Here is a 20,507-nt window from a genome sequence, read left to right as displayed (position 1 = left end):
GTTATGTCTGATATTCCAGTTTCAAGGGCCAGTTTTTTTAAACTATGAGCACTTTAGAAGATCATGGCTACTATGCCTATGCACTACCCTCAAAACTTTGGTGGCAAACATCAGGTCCTGGATTTTGGTTGGCATTTTGAGGGTTTTTTTTCAATTCCTATTTTAATTTTAGCAAGTTCAATCCTTGATTTATTGATAGTCTTGGAATGTCAAGTACATTATCTTTTTTTTTAAACTAAAGTGGTCTCCAGGCCCCATTTGAAACCTTAGATACTAAAGCAAGACATGGGAGTAATCTCAATGATATCCAGAGTACTAGAACAGAGGCAGAGAGATCTCTCAGTCATATATAGTAGCCAACACTAGTGCACCAAAAACAACGGCATCTTTTTTTATCATGTATCACAACGCAGACACCAGAAAAAGAAATTTTCATTGAGTGCATCTCAGGCACTTGGGCAGAAACAGATGACAAATTCTCTGTCACACAAATGATCTAAGATTCCATTGCACTGGATAGAAATTCAAATAGTGAGAGTCAAAAATGGGGAATGTGTCTCATGTATAATGTACACTAACCCAAAAGGTATTCAGAAATTTCAACTTCACTTTTAATAAATAGCTTGTCAGAAAGACAATGTATCGAATTAAAAGGGTAAAGCATCACGCTTAAGATATCCCATTATGTTTTATTAATAAAACTTAAAACCAGTCAATTTTCATTTAGACCTGCAGATGAAGCTCAGAACCACTATGTGACAACATAATTATTTTTATATACATTGTAATCTTAATACAGACCTTTTATCCATTGAAAACTTTCAATTATCCAACAAGGTCAATTTGAGCAACATAAATAACAGAAAAGTAGGAATCGATGCTTTAAAAATAAATTTGAATCGAAAGGTAAATTGAATCTGCAAAATTCAAATTCCTGACAGACTACACAGAACCATAGAATAGCAACTCAGTGTTATTGGTCTGCTTAAAAACCTCAGCTGTTCATCTCAAATTCATCTTCAATATTTCAAAATCTATGATGAAGCATGTACAATTATGGAATCAGGAAAGCTACAAATATATTTTAAAAATAAAATCGAGTCTCAAATAATAAATTGCGTATTTTCACACGAATGTCACACTGTCTTACGAACTGCATTTGCAGGTCTGTTCAAGAGCATAATTTATAGAAATGCTGTACAGAAAGGCCACTGAAAGCTGCTTTATACATAGCTTTAAGTTAAATTAAGGCTTCACTTCCCATAGGTATCATGTCGATTGAGAATGATTTTACTAAAAAAAACGCTCAATGAAGTTAGCTACCAAAGTCTAAAGCATGATACATACAGGTAATACAGGAAACTCTGGAGCAGAAAAAGAGACATTACCCTTCCCAAGTTTTACTTATCTTCCACAAAAGCAATGGCACCCATAAAATTACCATTCTTCATGTGTGAATTTAAGATGGAGAGTGCAAGAAGGCCATTGAATTAGGGGAACGTTACAGCCAAATAAAAATTTGCACAATCCGATGAAAAATCTCTCTTCTGCAAAGGGGAGAGAACTTGGGGTTGCTGGCTGAGTTGGAGTAGGTTGGGAGTCAACAGATAGGAACTAGCAGCAATTCTTGCTGACATTTTCCTGGCCTTCTCTTGTACCTATAGTGTTTCTGCTGACCGAAGCTAACTGAGCACACAGGAAGAAGTCAGAGAGGAATCTCTGATATGTAGGGCTCAGTACAGGAAGCTTGAAGAGTAGATCGTGTGCTTTGTAGGAAACGCGAGTATTCAGTCTACGTAAAATGGTTGTTTTATTTTTTTTCCATTCCATCGCTGAATCTTATAAAAGTTGCAGAGCAGAAAGATAAACTGAGTGGAGAGGCTGATACGTGATGCACACATTCTGTCCCACCCCATCCACAGATGCTTCTTCAGGGCTGACGTTCAAACGCCTTTCTTTCACAAGATTCGGCTCCATTCAATTTAGTCAAAAACATTGCTTTGATTTTGTTTTCCATTCTCTTCTGCAGTCCTGATAACATATAACTTCTCATTAAAATGTGTCCTTGGAAGGAAAGTGAGGGAAATAGGGCAAGAGGCAGTAAGACACACAGTGGTTCATATAGATGTGGCTTTGTGAAATCCTTCTTCCCAATCAGTAACAATACATCTGGCACAGGCAAACCCGACATCAGCTCCAGCTCCAGCAATTGCCTGTGGAATCTAAAATCTGTGCATTTAATCTCAAAAACCACTGTACTGAAACAACAACCTCCAATAGAGACCACCTGGTCCGGATCAAAATTCTTTCCAGCATAGCATCTGCTGAGTCATTGCAGGCTTTGTAAACAATTCCTTTATTTCATGGGGCATTCCTCCTTTCACTGGGAGCATTATGGCTCAGAAATGCTTGGGCATCTCACACTGTTCACAGCGAATCAGGGCCGGATGGTTGAGGAAGGTACAGGTGCTACAGTTCCATTGAGCACCTTCATCCTCCTCTTGATCTGGCACTGGCTTTGATGGTTTAACTGCAGATTTCTGCTCTGTTAGAAACAAAAAGTTAGAGGGCATTGAAAATAATGCATCCTCCCAACTTCCTCAAACACCCAGTTGAATTTATTGTTAAGTTAACTATAAGAGAACTATTTGAGAATTAAATTATCATTTTATCTTACCTACTCCCTCCTACCCATTAATCATCACCTCACGCCCTAGCTTTTCGCTGACTTTACTGCTTTTAGTGGTTCGAGTCATGCTGTTTTTTCCTGCAAAACCTGTGATTGGTTTTAAAAATATAAAAGTATTTCCACTCCTTCTTATGGAAAAGAAACCAAAACATCCTGAAACACTTTTGTAAGGAGGGAGATTTCAAAGTGCCCTAAAAGAGTGATTGCAAGTAGCGTTGTTTTGGAAAGGAACTCCACATGTGGCAAGGCCACTGAATATGGAGAAACCAGCAGAGGGGCAAAATAAGGGGGGTGGGGGAAGCAGACAAAATAATTTCAGGAGTAGACAGGCAGTAGGGGTAACTTGTAGAATCAGTTAATTGAACAGATAGATATGACAACAAACCAAGAAAAAGTTTTAAATAGGTGCAATTAGGGAAATGTGAGAACCAAAATAAATTGAACAGAACAAATGTGTTGTACAAGGAGGACTTGGTTCTGGGCAGCAGAGTATTGAACAAGTCGAAGTTTATGAAGTTTTGAAATTGGGAGGCGATCGTGATCCCTCTGGGAGCTATGGATTATATGAACCGGAAGGTAAATAAAAGCAGATGTAAAAGATCCAGTAGGCTGTGCCAAACAATGTGACATGGCGTAAAATAGACACCTGTTACAAACAGGGTGGATACAAGATTGGAAATTAATCTCAAGATTGAAATGGATGGAGAAAAAGTCAACAAACTGGTTCAAATTGAGACAATGACAAAGAAGGGGGTGGAATCATTTCTCAGAGCTGTGCCAGAGATCACTGATGACAAGTATGTATTTTAAATGCTTATTGTAAGGAAATGACATCTCCTCCAAGACTCCATGTCAGGCAAAGACGATGACAGAAGCCAACAGCGAGCTACATCGTCTGACACATGAGCGAACGAACGAGGCAAGGAGTTGAAGCAGGCACATTGAAAACAGTCAAGAAAGATGTTGGAGAAGTGCAGCTGGAATTATCAGCATTCATGTATAGGAGGCTTCAGGTGACCTAAAGGGCACTATACTCTCACAATACAGGTCCTAAGTTATCCAGAAACATCAGCCAACAACAGGTAATCGCAGGTTCACTGTACTCTTTCTCACATAAGGTGGGTTGTTTCCGAACCTTGTCAATAGGTAACACTAGAAATCTATTTTAACTCTGAACTAGCCATCCTTTAAGTTAGCCTGTGCATTCCTTTAATTAATAAACTCACGGAGGATTGATAGGTGATGGGGATATTGCAGTAATCTGCAATTATATCTTCTCATGGACTGACACCACTTATCCATTGCTGGACAGAATTGTAAAGGATGACTTGGGACTTTGATGGCTAAATGGTGCCATCAACAGGAACACTTACACCCCTTAAACCCATTTTCTCATTAAATATCTATTCAACTCTTTCTAAATAGTATAATGACACGTCATTTTGACTAAAATGAACATCACTTATTAAGTACATATAATAATACATCATACAGCTAAATTACAGCTGACTAAATTCTCCCCTAGCATAAGCAACATTCAGTCGTTATATAAAACCTGTAGCTTACCTTTCGGTTTGGGTGGCACAGGACCTCGAAATCCCATATTGTCATAAAAATTGTGTATAGCACTGGGGTTAAAGTGTGGTCCTAGGAGGAGAATTTACAGTTTGATAATGTAACATAACATTTATTGGGCACATTACCTTTCACATAAGGATTCAACATGGCTAAAAAAAATTAATATGCTTTTACATTTCCTTGCTTATGATACTAGAAGGTAATGCAGCTAATGAAAGATGGAGTTAATTCCAATGTAAGAGGCTAATATGCACTCTTCTAAGCTTCTGCTCATAACATTTTCCTTCCTGGCACCCAACTAATTCATAGAAACATAGAAAACAGGTGCAGGAGGAGGCCCAGTGGCGGACCTACATTTTTGGGGTCACGAAGCTTGAACTGTTATGGGGGTCTCTTCGCAACCAGCAACGAGTTCTGGGTAACCACTGTTATCTTCGTCAATGTGGTTGTTCCACGACAGAACACCAACATTTTTTAATTTCTGTCATAAATGTTAAGTGTGTTTTAAATGTAATTATTTTATATTAAATATATTTAGAATGAAACATCCTTAATTTGAACGTTTTTTCGTGCACAACTAGCCTACATGATACTTTAATAACCTTTAAATTTTTATTTTAACTATTATTTTGTGTTGAATTACACTATATTATTAATATCATTATTTTTAATTAGGAAGTATTGGCCGGGGGTCCAAGAGGCTGGCTAGGCCCCCAGCGTGGTCCAGGGGCAGCACCCCGGTGGGGGTTCAGGGGGCAAGCTCCTGCATCTTCAATAAATTGAAAGTGATTCTTAAGCTTTCGGTTGATAGTTTACATAACAGAAGCTTAAATTTTTCTAACACATAAGCAATAAAATAACCCCCAAAAGATATATATTTCATGAAATAAACAATAGGCACAAGGTGCAGGAGTAGGCCATTCAGTCCTTCGAGCCTGCACCGCCATTCACTGTGATCATGGCTGATCATCCACAATCAGTACCCCGTTCCTACCTTTTCCCCATATTCCTTGACGCCGCTATTTTTAAGAGCTCTATTTATTTCTCTTGAAAGCCTCCACAGAGAATTGGCCTCCACTGCCTTCTGTGGCAGAGAATTCCACAGATTCACAACTCTGTGTGAAAAAGTATTTCCTCATCTCCGTTCTAATTGGCCTAGCCAATATTCTTAAACTGTGGCCCCTGGTTCTGGACTCACCCAACATCGGGAACATGTTTCCTGCCTCCAGCATGTCCAACCCCTTAATAATCTTATATGTTTCAATAAATGGCCTCATACAGCTAAAAAAATCTTTACAAAAAATGTTACCTGAAATGTCTCTTTGCCTAGCACTGAGATAAGAAAAAAAATGTTCACATAGAATTGTGAATTTGTGGAATTCTCTGCCACAGAAGGCAGTGGTCTCATCTCCTTCAGCAACACCTCGGTCTCCCTTCCTGAGCTCAGACACCCACTTCTACTCACGCTCATAAACCCCTCGCTTCGACGATACCTCACCACCAAACTTCTCCTCGCACTTAAACCTCGCCTCGACTAAACCGTACCTCACTAAACCTCACCTCACATCTTAACCCCACCTCAACTTAACTAAACCTCGCACCTCATGACTAAACTCCACCTCACACATAATCCGCGCCTCGACTAATCGCCGTCTCTCTCCTGTTCACGCTATTTATAGCCCCTCCTCCCCGGCCGTTGGCAGCGCCTCGCATGAGCGGAACGGCTCCAACCAGGGGGGTGGGGCAGAGCGCGGCGCAGGCACACTGCCCGAGAGAGCCGGTGAGAGAGTGGAGGGGCGCACGCACGCTGATGCTGAGGTCGAGCCCCTCCCCACGGGAGAGAGGCGGTAATCAGGTGGGAGGTTCAGTCGAGGTGGGGTTTACTGAGTTGAGGTTTAAGTGTGAGGTGAAGTTTAGTTGAGGCGAGGGATTTAGTCGAGGTGAAAAATCAGGTTCATTTCTAGGGGGGGGAAAGAAAAAAAAATCGGAATTTCCGATTTAAATCAGAAGAATATCTGGACCAAGTTGCCTCCGGGATTAGGGGTCCTGGAGCTTAAGCTTAATTAGTTTCATAGTAGATCTGCCCCTGCATCTGCCCACTCACTCAATCTATCCAAGTCACACTGCAACCTCCTAGCAGTGTTGTAAATTGTTCCTCATCATCACCATCTCCCATTATTCAGTATGTCACCATTAACTTCAGTATCTAGTCCAGTCCAGTATTCAGTATCCAGTGCTTCAAATTTCATGAACTCGTCATTTGCAATGAACTCATCATTTGTCAGATTTGTGTTCACCTCCCATATGAAAAAAATCTCAGTGCTGATCAATGTCAAAAAATGCTCTTCTCTGTGACCTTGACTTTGGTATATTAACATCCCCGACTCCTCTGCAGCTTTGGTTGTTGCACACAATAGTCCAAATCAATGGAATTTGTCTTAGTATCTGTACAACTTATCCAGTTATAGCCAGGGCAACTCCAGCAATGTATCTCTTATCTCAATTTAACTACCATAACTTGCAGTCTCACAAGGATTCACCCTTGGGCTTCTAGTTAATTTACCATCTGACCCAATTTCAAAATAATCTGCAGAGCTAGGGTCATGCCCCACTGATAATATGCAGTGTTATCAATCAAACTCTCAAAACAACTCGTTGTTGTTCAAAAGGGAACTGCAGATGCTGGAATATCGAAGGTACACAAAATTGCTGGGGAAACTCAGCGGGTGCAGCAGCATCTATGGAGCGAAGGAAATAGGCGACGTTTCGGGCCGAAACCCTTCTTCAGACTGAGAAGGGTTTCGGCCCGAAACGTCGCCTATTTCCTTCGCTCCATAGATGCTGCTGCACCCGCTGAGTTTCCCCAGCAATTTTGTGTACCTTCTCAAAACAACTCCACTGCTTCTGTGCTGTTGGACTGATTTTTAGTCTTGAAGTTGTGACGGCCTTTTGCTGGAGATTGGAAGAGATGCCCATTTTTATAGCAACATTCTGTTTGATCTTAACCCAAGCTTCTTATTCAATATGTTTTCCATTACCCAGACCTCCCATTACAATGCTCACCTCTGCCATGTGCTGCCGTATGCCACAGTCATTTTACATGAAATACTTCCAAAGCTCCTGGTCACTTATACTTCCACCACTGGACAGGACCTTCAGCTAATCCATACCTCCTGCAGTATTCTAGCACTCAGCAAGAGTTACTCACAAATCAATGAACAAACCTTTCAAAATCCTTGCTTAAATCCCTCAATTGCTTCTGTTCCAATCTTAAAGATACTTTCACCGATTGCTGAGCACCTGACCCCTCATGATTCATGCTGGTTTTGATGCAGCCCAACTATCTCTTTCCCCGAAAGAGATGTGAAAATGTTGTGATACAAAGAGAAGTAAGGGTGGGTCCCAGTACATACACAGATGTCTATGCCTGCATGATTGCTATTGTATTCTTGTTCTCAGATTCTTCAATACACGCTACACAGTGTGGCAAGCTCTTTTTAAGTCATTGATGATTCTGTAATGATGTAGCTGAACTAATTACGTTTTCACAATCTATAGTTTAAAGCAAATCCATTCCAACTTGTTTAACTCATAAAGCTGTTGGTGATCCTTTAAAACTGTTTATAGAACATTATTAGTGTAACACAGTTTGATTGCTAATAAATTGATGATAACATCATACCTTTTGCATGAAATAGGTCAATCTCTTTGGTTATGCAGTCTATATCAATCTGCAGCTGCCGGTTGCTGCTTCGTAACTGCTGCATTTCTTCTAACTGAAAGGCCAAAATGTATATTGGTTGTCATTACAGCAATTTCAAAGAAACAGCACTATCAAATTAAAAATTCCTTATAACAGGTTTAAATAGAGGTACTGGATATTTGATTTGTACAAGAAAACAGCTGTGTTTTGCTAATGGCAATTCATAAAGTTCTGGAGGAAATCAGCATGAGGCAGCATCTGGAGAGGGCAATGATCAGAAGACTGAATTGTCTTCTTGCGTATGGCGTGCACAGCCTAAAGTTGTAGGACAACTTTTTCTATTTGATCTTATTTGAATGTGCACGCTGGGTTGATTGCATTCGTCGAAACATGGCGGACCACATGAAGGTTGCAATCTTCCACCCCACGACTGAATTGTCATTTGAGTGTTCACATTGCTGTTATCAAACTAATTAAAATTTCTAACTGGACAAATTATTGTTCAGTAAACAAATTATTATTTTTATAGAACAATTATACATTTTCAGCATTGCATGCTTATATTAAGCAGTGACATTGAATTAGTGGCCTTTACTGTGTGGACTAAACACATTTTCGACATTCACATTAAAGAATAAAATACATGCATTACACAAAATCCTTCACTGCTTCAGGTCATCTAAAAATATCTGAAAGCTGATTACATGCTTTCTTCGTAAAATGTGGTCAGTAAAAGATTTTGCTAATTTGCTAATACTTCTGTGAACTGCAACAGGGAATAAACTGATTGAAAAACAATCGATTGCAGATGCTAGAACCTTGTGAAACCTTGGAACTCAGCGAACCAACTATGGAGGGAGATGGTTATACAGTGTTTCGAGTTGGGACTCTTCTTCACATGCAAATATTAATTGCGAATATTCAATAAATTCAACAAATATATAGGGAACACCTCCCTATTATTAACTATACAGGATTTAGAACCTGAAAAGTTAACCATCTCTTTTTTTCCCCCCAGATGCTACGTGTTTCAATCACTTTGTTTTTAATTACGTTTACTAACATCAGCAATTTGCTGGATTTTCATTTATTTTAAATAATACCAAAGGAATTTATATTTACATTTAGATGAGAGGGCATAACGTGATTAACGCTACAGGCAAAAGACTGTAAAAAAGGTCTTGTGGACAGATGAGACTAAGACTAACTGATATCAGAGTGATGGCAAGAGGTGAGAAGGAACTGCCCAAGATCCAAAGCATACCACCTCATCTGTGAAACACGGTGGTGGGGGTGTTATGGCCTGGGCATGCATGGCTGCTGAAGGTACTGGCTCACTTATCTTCATTGATGATAAAACTGCTGATGGTAGTAGCATAATGAATTCATACTTGACTAATCTTCTGGAATTTTTTGAGGATGTAATTAGGAAAATGGACGAGGGAGAGCCAGTGGATGTGGTGTACCTGGACTTTCAGAAATAATTTGATAAGGTCCCACATGGGAGATTAGTGGGCAAAATTAGGTCACATGGTATTGGAAGTAGAGTGCTGACTTGGATAGAAAATTGGTTGGCAGACTGGAAACAAAGAGTAGGGATTAACGGGTCCCTTTCAGAATGGCAGGCAGTGGCTAGTGGGGTACCGCAAGGCTCAGTGCTGGGACCGCAGCTATTTACAATATATATTAATGACTCAGATGAAGGGATTACAAGTAACATTAGCAAATTTGCAGATGACACAAAGCTGGGTGGCATTGAGAACTGAGAGGAGGATGCTATGAGAATGCAAGGTGACTTGGACAGGTTGGGTGAATGGGCAGATGCATGGCAGATGACGTTTAATGTGGAGAAATGTGAGGTTATTCACTTTGGTAGCAAAAACAGGAAGGAAGATTATTATCTACCGTATTTCCCAGCGAAGAAGACGCTACTTTTTAGCCTAAAACAAGGCCTGAAAATTTACCTGCGTCTTGGAGGCCAAAGGTTAGGTTGTTAGCCAAGAAAGATAGGCTTGGCTATCCCTCAGTTCAGCAACATCAAGAACATGTTACTGTACTGAGGGATAGCCAAGTCTATCCCTCATTGCTGGCAGCTGATTTACAATCTCTGGCTGGGTGGCTAGGTCCAGTTTCACCCTTGCAAACATCCGAGTCCTGGTAGAATGTTGCCATCAGCAAAGTGTTTGCAAGGGTGAAACTGGACCTAGCCAACCAGCCAAAGAATACAATACAATACAATACATTTATTTGTCATTTGGACCCCGTTGAGGTCCAAACGAAATGCCGTTTCTGCAGCCATATATACTGCAGTGAATATAAATCAGCTGTCAGCAATGAGGGATAGATCTGAACCGCACAGCGCATTGTGGGACAGGCAAAGATGGAGGCTCCCCGGTCCTCATTGCATCCTTGAACCAAACCCTTGATCCTTTCCCGCCGCCTTTTTTCAAAATTTAGCAACTCAAAATGGGGTGCGTCTTCTTCGCCGGGAAATATGGTAAATGGTGTCTAGTTGGGAAAAGGGGAAAAGTACAACGGGATCTGGGAGTCCTTGTTCATCAGTCAATAAAAGTAAGTATGCAGGTACAGCAGGCAGTGAAGAAAGCGAATGGCATGTTGTCCTTCATAACAAGAGGAGTTGAGTATAGGAGCAAAGAGGTCCTTCTGCAGTTGTACTGGGCCCTGATGAGACCACACCTGGAGTATTGTGTGCAGTTTTGGTCTCCAAATTTGAGGAAGGACATTCTTGCTATTGAGGGAGTGCAGCGTAGGTTCACAAGGTTAATTCCCAGGATGGCGGGACTATCATATGCTGAGAGAATGGAGCGGCTGGGCTTGTATACTCTGGAATTTAGGAGATCTTATTGAAACATATAAGATTATTAAGGATTTGGACACGCTAGAGGCAGGAAACATGTTCCCGATGTTGGGGGAGTCCAGAACCAGGGGCCACAGTTTAAGAATAAGGGGCAAGCCATTTAGAACAGAGATGAGGAACCACTTTTTCCACACAGAGAGTTGTTAGTCTGTGGAATTCTCTACCTCAGAGGCCTGTGGAAGCCGGTTCGCTGGATCCTTTCAAGAGAGAACTAGATAGGGCTCTTAAAGATATCGGAGTCAGGGGATATGGGGAGAAGGCAGGAACGGGGTACTGATTGTGGATGATCAACCATGATCACATTGAATGGCTCGGGGCCGAATGGCCTACTCCAGCTCACTTATCTTCATTGATGATACAATTGCTGATGCTGGTAGCATAATGAATTCTGAAGTGTATCGACACAATACAATACAATTTATTGTCATTTGAGCCCCAGTGAGACTCAAACGAAATTTTGTTTCCACAGCCATACAAACAAAGACAATGTCCTACAGACATACACACAATTAAGTTCACACAAACATCCATCACAGTGAACCCACTGTGATGGAAGGCAAAGTCTTTTCTCTCCCCTGCTCTCCATGTCTCTCCCGATGTCCAAGCCCCAGGCGGGTGATGATAAGTCCCACGGCCATTTTAGGCCGCGCGGGGCGATTTACGGCCCCGCTCCTGGTCTGAAAGTACAAGGTCGGAGCCCCAGCGTGCGATGGTGAGTCCCACGGCCATGAAGCCGTGCCGGGTGATGTATGACCCCGCTCCAGGTCGTTCCAACCCCGCGACACGGGCTGGATAAGTCGCGTTGCGGGAGCTCCGGGAAGCGGTCTCTCTCTCCCCCCGGACCCGCGAGCTCCCGATGTCCCAGTCCACCGGACCTGCGGCTGCGTTGCTGGAGCCTCCGAGCCCCAGGAGTCGAGTCGCAGCAGCGAGTCACCACCGCTCCCCACGTTCCGAGGCCGGCCAGCCCCACGATGGTGAGTAGTCCGCAGCTCCACAGCTCCGCAGACTCCCGAGCCCCCGGGTCGTTCAGGCTGGAGGCCGCTCCACGGTGCTAGGCCCCAACGACAACGGAGACCCGACAGGGAAAAGGTCGGGTCTCCCGTACAGGGAAGAGATTTAAAACGGTTTCCCCCTCCCCCCGCCCCCCACATATACACATTTAAAACCAAGCTTAAAAAACACCAAACACTACATTCAACTAGACAAAAATAAAAAAAAGACAGACAGGCTGTAGGAGCCGCCGCCACACATCCTATCTGCTCAAGTTCAAACAAATGCCTCAAAACTCATTGGCCGGCGATTCATTCTACAGCAAGACAATGATCCAAAACATACTGCTAATGCAACAAAGGAGTTTTTCAAAGCTAAAAAATGGTATATTCTTGAGTGGCCAAGTCAATCACCCGATCTGAACCCAATTGAGCATGCCTTTTATATGCTGAAGAGAAAACTGAAGGGGACTAGCCCCCAAAACAAGCATAAGCTAAAGATGGCTGTGATACAGGCCGGCAGAGCATCACCAGAGAAGACACCCAGCAACTGGTGATGTCCATGAATCGCAGACTTCAAGGATATGCAATAAAATACTAAGCATGACTACTTTCATTCACATGACATTGCTGTGTCCCAAGCATTATGGTACCCTGAAATGGGGGGGGGGGGGGGGAAGACTATGGATAAACACTGCTGTAATTTCTACATGATGAAACCAAAATGTATAAAAATGGCCTTTATTAAAATATGACAATATGCATTTTAACCACATGTGATTTTTTTTCTATCACAAATCTCAAATTGTGCAGTATAGAGGCAACTAAATAAATGATGGGTCTTTGTCCCAAACATTATGGAGGGCAGTGTGTGTCTTCTATTTGGATATGTAGCGCACACATCCTTAGGGAAACATTGGGATTATTAACTCAGATTGCTGCGCTCAAATTTCTAGAGTGAGATCTGTCGAGTCCGAACCGAGACGTAAATGAAAAGAAAATCAACTAAAATTAGTGAATCATACCGATGGGATCTGGGAAGCTGAATTTGATCTTTTCATCCGCCGCTGGGTAAGGTCACTTTCCATCTTATTGACTTCACTCTTCAGTTTGTCTAACTTTTTCTTCTCCAGCTCAAGTTCTCGATGCAATCGATCCATTCTGGCCTTCTGATGCACTAACAAAGCTGGAAGGCACATTAATTTGTTAATGTGCAGATCACTTAGAAGGAAAGTTATACTCCAAAAAATGATCATGATAATTAAACTTCAGAAAAATAATTCACTTTTTAACTTGGACACACCTTTTATTTTAACTACTTGGCTTTCAGAAGGTCTACATCATCATACACCCAAAAATTGATACTTTGTAAACAATACAAGTAGATAAAAGTAGAAGCACTTTTAAAAAATGAAAATAAAATTTATGTTGAAATGCTTTCCATGCCAGATAAGTGTTTTCCTGCTGCAATAAACCATTGGTGCTACTGAACAATGTCATCGATTCAAAAAGAGGTTTCAGTTATTTGTTTTTGTCTCTTGCTCGTAAACTGCTGACATTAACATCAGTCCTATTATTGCAACCCTAGCCAATTCTAAGCCACAACTCTATTACAGCAATTATGTTACACCCCTTATTTGTCAATGCTCTCAAACTGAGAATTCCAATCTTTATATACATTCTTAATTCTAACTTGGAAATATGCTGAATTTCACGTTTTCTGATTTTCTCAGTTAAAATTGCTCTATATTACTTTCACATTCTCTAACTGTTTTTCTAATACAGTTTAATATTTTGAAACTGTTTTCTTCACACTGTTTACATTAGCCAAGCCTCCTGCTTTTAATCCAACTGATTTGTTGATACTGCTCTTCCTCTCTGGTCTCTAATCTTGCTGTTATTCAGTTCTGTGCCATTTTAGTTCAAATCCTCCCCCACTGAATATCATTTGTGAGCAGGGTGTAAAGTAGTATTGCTACAAGATGGAATGGGAGCTGGAGATAGAGTTACAGTGCTACAATACAACATGAGAGCAAGGAAGCAGCATACTACTGCTGAAATACTGATAGAAAGTAAAATGCACAAGTGTGATGCAGTGCCGTATGTGAAACAAGCAGGAGCAAGAATGTTTCAATTAATTGCATGGTGTTCCCTTGTTCTCACAAGTGCTGAATTATTACATCCCAGCAAAGACTATTCTAACGTTGCTCTGTCTGTGTGTGGTTATAGCATTCTAATAAAACACTTTCAGTACTGCAAGTGGACACTGCATTCCTCTGGCTTTGGCCTCTTGCATATTATCAACTGGCAGTTGCAATTTCACAATTTCCATTCCACGCTTCTGGAATATCTTCCCATAACCCTATCTATCTATTTTCATAAAATTCATCCCTTACATTGACGTTTTGGTCATGCCAAATGGTTCTATGGAACATTCTCGCTTCAACCAGATAGTGAGGCATTTTCTCTTGTTAAAGATTACTGAAGCTATCCTCAACGGAGACTAAAGCACAAGTTACAATACAGCAGCACAGTACTACTGTCATACTTCATGGCATAGAGTAGTATTAAGAGTGTAATATTTTGGCAATATAGTATACAATACTGCCTGAACACAGCAGAATAACAATTACTTACAAAGCTTCAGTAACAAATAGCAGTTGAAAGCTACAGCAGGAAATACAGTTGCATTGACAAAACTCAGAAGGGATTTGTGAAAATACGATAAAACAAGGTGATATAGTCCTGGTACAGTTGTACCATTACAAAAGGGAGTAGAGTAGCAGTACTGCAAGATGATCCAACAGCAGGCAGTATCGGAGGCATGCAATCGCATTCGCTGGAAGGCAGCAGTAATTCTGCAATACCAGGGCACACAGTAATTCAGTTGTCCTATAAACTAAGCAAGAGTTTTATTGTGGGAATGTTACAATATTGAATAGGAATATGCCACAGATATACAGCCATTCCTAGATCAAGTTCATGTAATTATTGATGGCTTCATTTGTATGTAACTGGTGTTATTCTGGATTCCATGTGGAGCCACCACCCCACTTTGCCTTTAGTGACACTAGAGGTAATTTACATACAATTCAACTACCTAGAACTGTGGGTTTAGAAAATAAATTCAGCAATTTCAGCTAGAACGAGTGCCACTTATTCTTCTTATGAAACAGAATTCTTATCAATAATATACGAAGCAAATCATTTTCTTCTCATTTCAGTACCTGTAAAGAATCCATTACCAATGCAAGGTTAATGATGTCAGCATTCAATCTAGTTTTAAAAATTATATGGAAATTAGGACATATGTAGTATGAAAGAGTTATAAAATTCCTAAGCAAATTACATTTAAAAAAAAAACATTTTATACCTTCTGTATAGGCAGCGTCATCAGATCCTGCACTCATTCTTCGTGCTTCATGAATCCGATCATCGAGAGTTGAAGTAGGGTCAGCCCCTAGCTGCAAATGCTGGACAGGTTCAGGCTCTGCATAATGATCGGGGAGGCTTAAGAGGTTGGAAGGTTCAAACGTTGGGGATGCAACCCCAGGGGAAATAGCAGGTGGCTTGTTTGGTGAAACTGTGATCTTAAAAGTGTACTTGGTATTGGGTTGGGTGACCACAACTCGTGGAGAAGTGGCAGCATTGCAATTGCCCCCACTCCGACTTTTGGGTGGATGATGGCGGATATAGGCAGGCTGAATGAAAGAGGCCTGCTGTGTGCCCACACTGACTTGTCCTGCACCACTTCGGGACGAGGATGTTGACCCTGGATTTGCTGATATATACACAGTGGGTGGATTTCGCAGGCCTGATTCGTCAGTAGTCGAATTTGCCGAGATATAGACTTTTGGCTGGTTGCGTCCAATTATTTCATCGCAGGATGGGGGACTGGCGGAAATGTAGACTTTGGGCTGACCCCTGCTTCCAGGGTGGGTGCTGATGGAAGGTAAAGGTGCTGTGCGAGAGCTGGAGGAACGCATCGTTGAATTATTCCTCTGTGGCGATTCAAGTTTGATTTCAATTTGGTTTTTTCGTGGCCCCGTTGAGATATTCTGTATGTTATACTGACTGTAAATTGAAGGTGCACTGTTGGATGACTGATATGGGGGCAGTTGAGAACTTGTAGGGGAGCTGATAGGCATGTACACATGAGAGGTCTGATGGCTTTGCTGGCCTGGATAAGCAGACTGCTGGGATGAGGTATGTGCTGAACCACACTGTGAAGTTATAGGGCTGTAAAAGCCTGGCACTTGCTCCACCTGATGGGAGTGCTGAGGACTCTGGAAGGCTGGCTGCTGTTGATTGTGGCCAAACTGTGAAGCACTGGTATGTTGCGTAGATATCCAACCTGGCTGCTGTGACATCTGACGTCCTGTACTGCTTTGTGCTGTCACATAAGGCCTAATGTAGATAGCATTACCTTGAGGGCTATTAAGTACAGGTGGGGGTACACCACGTATGTGCAAGGATTTAGGAGCATTATGGCCAGTCTGAATGTTAGGCGCTAGAGTGACCGTAATTGGGTTGAACCTGGGCATTTGTTGAGCTGTGCCTGATATTCCTTTGGAGCCTAATGGCTGAAGAAGTCCAAGTTGCTGGGGCGAAGAAGAGCTGCGACTCAAATCCATTGTTCCAAACATATTAAAACCTCCAGCCAATTGCGTTGGTGTTATTTGTGCCTCTTCTGTGGGTTCATAGCTGGTTACAGCAGTCTGGAGTGCCCCATCACTAACGTTATGAGTTAGTGTTTTGCTTCCATTTAATTGACTTCCATCCTTCCAGCGCTGATATACATTCTGGGACTGGACATCCAGATTGAGTTCAGACATGTGATTGTGAAGTCCAGAAATGCTAGAATCATCCAAAAAGTTCAGATCTCCTTCTCCATAAAGATATTTGGTGCTCTCTTGCATTAAAAACTTACAGCAAGCATCCAAATTGTTACCGTTCTAGGAAAAACAGCAAGAGAACATTAGGAAATAAATTAATTTACCCCACATTGATCCCAAAATAAAAACAAAAATGTTTGGAAACATTCAGGTAGTGGCTGGAGAGAAATAAATAAATCGTTTTTCAAATCAATGACCTCTGATATTTTAACCATTGCTCTCTCCTCACAAGCTACCTGATTAGCTGAGTGCTTTGCGTTTAACATTTTGTATTTTTAGCATCCATGGTGTTTTATTTTTGACTCGCATTGATATTCCCTCTGATGGTGAATTTATGTTTAGAATGCAAAGGAAAATATAGACCAAACAAAAACAATGCTTTGAAATTTTGTTCCTCAAATTTCAACTGCTTGTCAAGAATAACAGTTTTCCCATATTAGCAAGGAATATGAATTTTGTGAAAAAATATAATGAAAGAGAGAATGAAAGACTAGAGAAAGAAATGGAAGGAAGTCATTGGTTGGTTAGCTAGGGTGCACTGAGAATGCCTTACCCTTTTAAACAGTGTAATAAGCTCCATACAATGTATCAAGACTAATAAAGCCTATGAAAAGACAGCCAACAGCTATGTCACCAGAATTCAGCTCTGATTAAGCAATTCATCAGAAATTGCTGATTTCCGAAGAATCAGTGCAAAATAGAAAATAGAACTATCAGGACCTTTCAAATATACACCTTTTCCATGATGAAGGGGGAAGGGGGAAACTACCTTTCAGGGTCCCTACCTGGTCGGAGAGGCAGCTTTTCTCCGGGCTGCAGCTTCAACCCGTCCTCGCGGCCTACCAGCGGGCCTGGAGCGGTGTTTCCTGTCGGGCACTGCCCAGAACCACGGCTTCGGCAGCGGCACAGTGCTGGAGCGCTATCGTGGAGCGGGCGATGCCTTGCCTGGGTCGCCGCGCTGGAGCTCCAGTGAGCTGAGACCGCTGGGAACAACATCGCGGAGCTGTGGGTTTGAGGAGCGGCCAGCTGCGGGCGGCGGCGCCGAACTTTACACCGGGAGCCTGGGATCTCTAGATGAGATCGCCAGTTGTGGAGCTCCAACCGGCGCGGCCTTGTTGGCTTCGGAAGCCGCGGCCTCCAGTACGGAAGCGGCCGTTCCAGGTGTCCCAAGCCGCTGCGAGGATTCTCCCGACGCCGGAGCAACATCACCCGGCGAGAACGGCCAGGAACATCGGGCCTCCGTAGAGGCAACTGTGGAGGCCTCAATGGGCCCGACTATGGGTGAACTGGGGTTGGGGACTGGACTTTGTGCCTTCCCTCATGGTGGGAGCCATTGTGGGGGGATGTTCTTTATGTTTAATCTCTTATTAATGTTATGTCTGTATTCTTTCTTTATGTGCTGCACTGGCAAGAAGCATTTCACTACACCTAGGTGTATGTGACTAATAAATAACCTTTGAACCTTTTTGAACCTTTGAACAAGGGATTTAACATTTACAAAAAGATCAATCGACTTGTTCCCACATCAGAGGACAACAATCAAAGTTCAGGACAGTGGAATAAATTTACTCCAATATTACTTCACCTACCTGCAGCATACAGTGGGAGACAACACACTCAGGTACTTCAGGGAACTTTTGCCGCAGGTCATGCAGAACCTGAACATTAATATGTTGGTTTCCCTGGGCCATTCGTATTCTGCCTTACAATGTTGCAAGTCTCAATCACAGCAAAACTCTTGTCTCCCATCAGGCATTTTCTAAAAGTTATGGGTTGAAATAATTAATTTCTGAATTTGTAAAAATGCTAACTTAAAACCACAGATAAATCGTACTTCTACAGATTTCACAGAATTTGTAGTTAATAGTGTATATCCCAATGAACCCGTGTTGGAATCAAACTCCACATTATACACCATTTTACTCATTCTTCGCATAAAATTTGCCAGAGATTTGATACAGCTTCCCCAAACCACTGCTGAAATTAGAGGTCAAATAAACATTCCAACATGAAACTGGCAGAGTTTTGATAGATAAGGGTTATCAATGGTAATGGAAACTTGGCAAGAAGTTTCAGACCAAATTTATCCAACTGAATGGAAAAACAGATTCATGGGGCTGAATGGCCCGCTTGCACAAATCATAAGAAAATTGAAAGAAGTAAATTTCCAGATCTCAAGTCCATGAATATCACAGATGTGTAAAAGAAAGGCATGGTGAGTTCCACATTACTGTGGGAAACAGAATAAAAACACCCCATCATCAATTAACATTTGTGCCACACAAGTGAAGTTGGTTTAACTACTTCCTCTTGATGTTCAAAGGGAACCCATCGACGAGTGCCACCTGCCGTTGCACACCATCCTGATTTGGAAATAGCAATGAGCAGTTCTTTGTTGTTTAAGAACAAACTGCAGATGCTGGAAAAATCTGGAGAAACTCAGCGGGTGAGGCAGCGTCTATGGATAGAAGGAATTGCTGATGTTTCGGGTCGAGATCCTTCTTCAGACTGATGTCCGGGGGGGGCGAGAAAAAGAAAGGAAGTAGGCGGAGAGACAGTAGGACTTGTGGGAGAACTGGGAAGGGGGTGGAGAAGGAGGGAGTAAGCAAGGGCTATCTAAAATTAGAGAAATCATTGTTCATGCCATTGGGGTGTAAACTACCCAAGCGAAATATGAAGTGCTGTTCCTCCAATTTGTGCTGGGCCTCACTCTGGCGATGGAGGAGGCCCAGGACAGAAAGGTCAGAGTAGGAATGGGAGGGGGAATTGAAGTGCTGAGCAACCAGACGATCAGGTTGGTTAAGATGGACTGAGCGGAGGTGTTCAGCGAAGCGATCACCGAGCCGGCTCTTGGTCTCGCCGATGTAGAGTAGTTGACTCCTGCATGCAGTAGATGAGGTTGGAGGAGGTGCAGGTGAACCTCTGCCTCATCTGGAAAGACTAATTTGGTCCTTGGATGGAGTCGAGGGGGGAGGTAAAGGGACAAGTGTACCATTTCCTGCATTATGCTGGATGTCCAAGGGCATAGACAAAAACAGGGGATGGATCAGGACTCAAAATCATGTACTGAGGAAGCACGAAGGAAGTCCAGGTGTAAGAGTGGAGAGAAGTGGGGATGGTATGGGGGCATGCCATGCATTTAGTACTTCTGGGGATGCTATGAAAGACATCGATCAGGCCTCTCCATGCTGAAAACAGGAAAACAGCTGTGCTGCTTCCCAAGTGCCAAAACCCTGAGAGAGCAAACAGGGATCCGGGGTGGGGGTGGGGGGGCGAGAACAAAGAGGGACCATTGGGGACTCTTTGCATACTTTGCCTACTTTGTGTATGGTATGCAAAACTAAAAAATTCACTGTCACATGTGATAACAAAGTATCAAGCAATCATTCAATTCCTTGACCATTTATTTGGTTCTCATCAGAAGGCTGAATATTGTCTTTTTCATTTGGCAACTACCCAAATATTTATTATTCTACCCCATTTGTTTAATTTTGGAGTGTGGTAAACTGTGGAGTAAAGTGAAGTTGATCAAAAATGATAGAAAAATAAAAAATGCAGTTTTTCCTCCTGTTGCGTCACTCTAATGAGTGGGGCATGGGAATAGGGATGGTTGTAGGTTTAGAGCACAGTGAAGAATGAACAATGTTGTGATGGTCTTAGTTCCCTTGATGTTTGTCAAAAGGCAGGATACAGAGAAGCATAGGCTTGCCAGAACTAATGGTTGCATAGCCAGAAGGCCGAGGTGTTTCCAAGTCTGCAACGTTTGCAGAAATAG

At 42.1% G+C, this 20,507-nt stretch overlaps 1 protein-coding gene across 3 annotated transcripts in view; it reads right to left on the bottom strand.

The window, feature by feature from the left end:
* Positions 1-593: 593 nt before the first annotated feature.
* tab2 (TGF-beta activated kinase 1 (MAP3K7) binding protein 2) overlaps positions 594-20,507 on the bottom strand; it is a 42,203-nt gene continuing 22,289 nt past the window's right edge. For all 3 annotated transcript variants that reach the window (XM_033026133.1, XM_033026134.1, XM_033026135.1), the window contains 6 exons: positions 18,322-18,491; positions 15,211-16,792; positions 12,863-13,023; positions 7,950-8,043; positions 4,256-4,336; positions 594-2,545 (listed from right to left, as the gene is read on the bottom strand). In XM_033026133.1, coding sequence (XP_032882024.1) covers positions 2,400-2,545; positions 4,256-4,336; positions 7,950-8,043; positions 12,863-13,023; positions 15,211-16,792; positions 18,322-18,423 — 2,166 coding nt within the window. In that variant the 5' untranslated portion in view covers positions 18,424-18,491 and the 3' untranslated portion in view covers positions 594-2,399. The remainder of the gene's footprint in view (positions 2,546-4,255; positions 4,337-7,949; positions 8,044-12,862; positions 13,024-15,210; positions 16,793-18,321; positions 18,492-20,507) is intronic.

Source organism: Amblyraja radiata, chromosome 8 (genome assembly GCF_010909765.2).
Source record: "Amblyraja radiata isolate CabotCenter1 chromosome 8, sAmbRad1.1.pri, whole genome shotgun sequence".
Lineage (NCBI taxonomy): Eukaryota > Metazoa > Chordata > Chondrichthyes > Rajiformes > Rajidae > Amblyraja > Amblyraja radiata.
Note: the sequence above shows the minus strand (reverse complement) of the source record. Positions and strands in the feature narration are given on the sequence as shown.